The sequence below is a fragment of the Melanerpes formicivorus genome, unplaced genomic scaffold (assembly GCF_026170545.1).
Source record: "Melanerpes formicivorus ecotype bairdi unplaced genomic scaffold, bMelFor1.0.p_v2 SCAF_103, whole genome shotgun sequence".
NCBI lineage: Eukaryota > Metazoa > Chordata > Aves > Piciformes > Picidae > Melanerpes > Melanerpes formicivorus.
This window is the reverse complement of record NW_027142455.1, coordinates 1,023,260-1,029,259: the sequence shown is the minus strand read 5'-3', so window position 1 is coordinate 1,029,259 and position 6,000 is coordinate 1,023,260. Positions and strand designations below refer to the sequence as shown.

Below are 6,000 nucleotides of genomic sequence, written 5' to 3'. Positions count from 1 at the left end.
ATCCATCCAACCCCTGCCAGAGCAGGGCACCCAGGGCAGGGCACCCAGAACACATCCAGGTGGGGCTGGAAAGTCTCCAGAGCAGGAGACTCCACAACCTCTCTGGGCAGCCTGCTCCAGGGCTCCAGCAGCCTCACACAGCATCCTCAAGTTGAGGTGGAACCTCCTGGGTTCCAGTTTGTGTCCACTGCCTCTTGCCCTGTCCCTGGGCACCACTGAGCAGAGCCTGGCCCTTCCCTGCCCCCCATCCCTCAGGGATTTACAGACATTGCTCAGATCCCTCTCAGCCTTCTCCTCTGCAGGCTCTCAGCCCCAGGGCTCAGCCTTTCCTCCTCACACAGCTGCTCCAGGCCCTTCAGCATCCTCACAGCCTCCCCTGGGACTCTCCCACAGCTTCCTGTCTCTCTTGGTCTGGGTTCCAGTGCCCATGGTCCTACCACAGGGCACTACTAAGAGACCAGCTGAGCTTGCCATGGGAATGCTCTGCAGCCAGAGCAGATCCAACTCATCCAGCAACACAGCTTGGATGCTTAGACTTTGGTTCCTCCACCCTGCATCCACGAACTCCACCTGGTTGAGTGACCCCAGAGCAGAGGCTTCTGCTGAGGCTTTGGTTCCTACCCCTGCACCCACAGACTCCACCTGACCCCAGAGCAGAGGCTTGTGGCAGCCACGTGCCAGAGGAAGGAGCCGTGAAGGAGGTGACTGAGGGGTGTGAGCAAGTCCATCACGGCCACCAGCTTCCTAACAACCTTTGATTAAAAGCCAGAGAGCCCAGGCTGGCTCTGCCCTGCTCCTCCTGGGCAGAGAGCAGGCTCTGAGAGGCTGACCTGGGTATGAGCAAAGAACTCCAACCGCTGCAGCGCTGACAGCCGGGTTGACAAGTTTCCTGTTTTATTGGCATGGACGTGATTTCTAAACTTAAAAACCCTTCTGGCAAGTTCCCTCAAGTCCTTGTGACAAAAAACAAAAGCAAAACCAAACCCAAACCAAAAAGAAAAGAAGAGGAAAAGATTCTCTCACGACACACAAATATGTACAACATTTACAGGTTCTTTGTTTGCTCCTTTTCTTTTCAGTCTGTTACAACTGCTGCTCGAAAGACAAACAAGGTCTAGGTTACCACAGAACAAAAGCTGTGACTTTAAAGTTGTTTTGTTTGCTTCTTTAATTTCATAAAACTATCATAAGTTAAAGTGAATAGATTCTCTCTCTCTCTCTCTCTCTCTCTCTCTTTAAATTCCTTGTAGCATTTTACAAGTGCAACAGAAAACCAAACCCAAACCAAACCCAAAGCCCCAAACGGTGGCGGTCTGAGGAGCGCTGAAGTCGAGTGGATCGATGCTGCCCTGTGGGAACCACAATCATTTCACAGCAAAGTCTTGAAAAAATAAGCACCAATCATTCTTGCAAAGAACAATTTGTGGGTTTTGTTTTTTTTTTTCCTTTCTTTTGTTTTTTTTATCTAAAAGTATTGAAAAGTGTTAAATACAAGGGGGGGTCATTTACAGCACGAGCAATAAATACACCAGACCCAAAACTCCTCTGCTGCAGCCTGCGACCATCTGTACATACAATGTACCACAGGCAGCAAACTCTCAACACCTTTGCATTATTACTGCTGGGTTTCCGCCTTCTGCTTCATGAAGAAACAAAGTTGGCCTCCAGATGCCAAACCGAGCGGCCGGCCTCCAGAAGAAAAACCGAGCGGCCGGCCTCCAGAAGCCAAACCAAGTTGACTTCCAGAAACTCATCTGGCTTCCAGACACCAAGTTGGCCTCCAGATGCCAAACCGGCCGGCTGGCCTCCGCAAGGCCAAACCGATCAGCTGGCCTCCAGAAAGCCAAACTGCTCAGCCGGCCTCCGGAAAGCCAATCCGCTCGGCCGGCCTCTGGAAAGCTAAACCAAGTTGACTTCCAGAAACTAATCTGGCTTCCAGACACCAAGTTAGCCTCTGGGAAGCCAAACCGAGCAGCCGGCCTCCAGAAGCCAAACCAAGCGGCCGGCCTCCAGAAGCCAAACCGAGTTGACTTCCAGAAACTCATCTGGCTTCCAGACACCAAGTTGGCCTCCAGGAAGCCAAACCGAGCAGCTGGCCTCCGGAAGCCAAACCAAGCGGCCGGCCTCCAGAAGCCAAACCAAGTTGACTTCCAGCAACTAATCTGGCTTCCAGACACCAAGTTGGCCTCCAGAGGCCAAACCACTCAGCTGGCCTCTAGAAGCCAAACCGGCCGGCCTCCGGGAAGCCAATCCGCTCAGCCGGCCTCCGGGAAGCCAATCCGCTCAGCCGGCCTCCAGAAAGCCAAACCAAGTTGACTTCCAGAAACTCATCTGGCTTCCAGACACCAAGTTGGCCTCCGGGAAACCAAACTGATCAGCTGGTCTCCGGAAGCCAAGCCACTTGGCCGCCCTCCAGAAAGCCAAACCGAGCGGCTGGCCTCCAGGAAGCCAAACCAAGTCGGCTTCCAGAAACTAATCTGGCTTCCAGACACCAAGCTGGCCTCTGGAAGCCAAACCAAGCAGCTGGCCTCTGGAAGCCAAACCAAGCAGCTGGCCTCCAGGATGCCAAACCGAGCAGCCGGCCTCCGGAAGCCAAACCAAGTTGACTTCCAGAAACTAATCTGGCTTCCAGACACCAAGTTGGCCTCCAGAGGCCAAACCACTCAGCTGGCCTCTAGAAGCCAAACCGGCCGGCCTCCAGGAAGCCAATCCGATCAGCTGGCCTCTGGAAAGCCAATCCACTCGGCCGGCCTCCGGAAAGCCAAACCAAGTTGACTTCCAGAAACTCATCTGGCTTCCAGACACCAAGTTGGCCTCCGGGAAGCCAATCTGCACGGCCGGCCTCCGGGAAGCCAAACCAAGTTGACTTCCAGAAACTAATCTGGCTTCCAGATACCAAGTTGGCCTCCAGAAAGCCAAACCGAGTGGCTGGCCTCCAGGAAGCCAAACCAAGTCAGCTTCCAGAAACTAATCTGGCTTCCAGATACCAAGTTGGCCTCCAGGAAGCCAAACCGAGCAGCTGGCCTCCAGAGGCCAATCCGATCAGCTGGCCTCTGGAAGCCAAACCACTCAGCTGGCCTCCGGAAGCCAAACCAAGTCAGCTTCCAGAAACTAATCTGGCTTCCAGACATCAAGTTGGCCTCCGGGAAGCCAAACTGATCGGCTGGCCTCTGGAAGCCAAACCAAGTTGACTTCCAGAAACTAATCTGGCTTCCAGACACCAAGTTGGCCTCCGGGAAGCTAATCCGCTCGGCCAGCCTCCGGAAGCCAAACCAAGTTGACTTCCAGAAACTAATCTGGCTTCCAGACACCAAGTTGGCCTCCGGGAAGCCAAACCGCTCGGCCGGCCTCCGGAAGCCAAACCGCTCGGCCGGCCTCCGGAAGCCAATCCGACTTCCAACGAGCCAGCGGTTAGCTACTAGAACAAAGGCCACAAACAGTAGGTGTGGGACAGCTTTTACAGTGTTCAAACTGCCAAAACTCCAGGGAGAGAGGAGGGTGGGGGGGGGGGGATGAAAGAAAGCAAACCCTCTAGAAAAGAAGTGGGGAGGCTGTGGATCATTGCTGGTGATATTCACAGGGAGTAGAAAACCTCAATGCTGCTGCTGTGATCTAGTTGGAATCCCTTGGCCAGCCCTGGGAGGAGCACAGCCAATGCTCCTGGCTGAGCGGAGGAGCACAGGAGGATTCCGTAGCCACACTGCACTTAGTCACTGTCCTGCACGAAACAGATTTGCTGCAACTTCGTCTCTTTGCTCCAGCTTTGTTTTGCCTTTGTTTCCTTTGCAAGAGAGAAGGGGGGGGGGGGGGGGGGCATTTTTTTTTCCTTTTTTTTTTCTTTTTTACCTCTAAACTCCAGAATTGCACATTAGGAAGGGGCTATTAAAAAGTACAATAAAAATCTGCACAAATCAGACTTTTTTGTTTTCAGAAGAATGTCAGAATGCTGTACACTTTCTACAAGGTTACTCCCAAGGGGTGAATAAAACAAACACAACCAAGTGCTGCCAAGGAGGGACTCGGGGGAAGTTCTTGGGCCGAGAGGAATCATCCGACGGAGGTTCTGCAGGGGGGTTCTCTGCTGTGATTGTTTGTCTGCTTCGTTTCATTTCAACCTTTCATTCCTGTTGTTTGCTTTAAAACGACATCCAGGCCGGGGTAGAGGCCTCTGCAGAGGCCTACGCATTGAGCCTTAGAGACTGATCTTCTCTCCTCCTGGAGGAAATGTCGATGTCTATGGAATCCTTGCCGACGATAAGCCTTAGTCTCTTCGCTGGAGGAAGAGGGATAAAGTCATCAAATTCATCATCATAATCATCTTCCTCCTCATCATCCTCCTCTGACGAAGACTCATCTGCCGTTTCCTCTTCGTAGTGACCGTAATCATCCACCTCCATCCTGGACTCCAGAAGGGAGAGGGTTTCGCTGCAGCAGACTCCGTTCTCGTGGAGGTCCTCGGGGTAGGGCCCTCGGTTCTCCTCCTCCCTCTTGAGCTGGATTTTGAGTTTAGTTGAGCTGTTGCCTGATCCTGAGTTGAAGCCGTTGTTTAGCTTTGCTACATATAAATTGTTATCCTTCTCGTGGTCTTTGCTCAGCTTGATGCTTATTTTGGAGGAGCTCATGCCGTCGCCCTCCTGCTCGGTGGCCTTGCTGCTGCTGTCGTGGCGCCGGCGCAGCGTCAGCTTGGGGATGCCGGAGCTGTTCTCCAGGATGAGCTGTGCGTCATACCTGGTGATCCGCCTTTTCTTTTTGCTTTTGGCAGTTCTAAAGCTCTCCTTTGCTTTGAAGCTGTCGGATGTCACCAGGGAGCAGCCCCCGGGGGCAGGGACGCAGTCCTTGTAGCCTGCCACCGGCGCCTCCGCTGCCTGGGTCCTCTCTGCCGGCTCCACGCGGGAGCCGATCAGGTCTGGGACGTCGTCTTTCCCGGGGGGGTTGTGCATAGCGTCAGCCTGCTCTGCCTTTGCAGGGCCCTTCACCAGCTTGCCCGGCCGAGATTTCTTCCTGGACGCGCCTGCCTCGCTTTTCTGGCACCTGCCCTCCCCTTTCTGCGCTGGTCCACGGTCGCCGTCGCTGCTGACGCGAGCCTGCTGCTCCTCGCCGTCTGCCTGTGTCCTGCTCAAGTTGCTCTTGTAGCCATCCAAAGTATTTGGTTCAAGCTTTAGGTCAGAGGTCTCCTTCAAGCTCAGCCTGGTTCTCATTGACCTCCTGGTGATGTATGTGCAGGGAGGGATGTCCCCATGCTCGTGAGCACCTTTCAGAGAGTTCAGTTTGTGTTCTCTCGCCGCGTGCCTCGTCAGGCACCCGCCGGAGGCCGCAGCTCGGACTGGTCCCTCTGCCTCCTTTTCCTTCTTCAGGGGCAGGTTTTTGTACAAAACCACTTTAGGCTCTTTGAGAACCAAGTTTCCCATCTCCAGCTTTCTGGAAGCGCTCTTCTGCTCCGGCCTTTTGCACTGGTTTCTCAACTTGATCTTGGAAAGTAAAGGCTTTGCAGGCTTGCGCAGTCTCTTTGGTACCCTGGAATTGTTTAGGTGAGTTAGTTTAGCTGAGGTAGAATTGGCTGCTGCTGGAATTCTGGCTATCGACTGTCTCGTCGTCAGTGTCCTGCTTTTGCTGTTCTTTTTGATGCCAATTGAAGATTTTCTGTTAGCTGCAAAAGGAACAGGGGGGGTGGGAGGTTACCACACTGCTTTCTCTTCAGCTTCCTCCCCTCCCCAAGGCTGCAGGTACTGCATTTGTTTTAACCACTCCATTGCAACCTCTGCATCCTCTAGGACCTGTTTCTGGCTAACACAAACCTGTCTTGCTCCTGTTGTAAGCTGCTCCTGGGACACAAAAGGATCTGCCAAAGGGGTCAAACAGCACACCCAGTTCCAGGGGCACTTCATTGTCCACCAAAGCACTAACTCTAAAGGTTACTGAATGTCTTCTACAGAGTTCTTCACAGGCCCAGCCCACACCACCCCCAGTTCTCCCTGAGCATGATCCCAGGTGAAGAGCTGC

The 6,000-nt window shown here is 53.5% G+C and overlaps 1 protein-coding gene across 3 annotated transcripts in view; it reads right to left on the bottom strand.

Annotated features, from left to right (window-relative positions):
- Positions 1-871: 871 nt before the first annotated feature.
- KMT5B (lysine methyltransferase 5B) overlaps positions 872-6,000 on the bottom strand; it is a 49,051-nt gene continuing 43,922 nt past the window's right edge. For all 3 annotated transcript variants that reach the window (XM_068166664.1, XM_068166663.1, XM_068166665.1), the window contains one exon: positions 872-5,647. In XM_068166664.1, the coding sequence (XP_068022765.1) occupies positions 4,179-5,647 (1,469 nt within the window). In that variant the 3' untranslated portion in view covers positions 872-4,178. The remainder of the gene's footprint in view (positions 5,648-6,000) is intronic.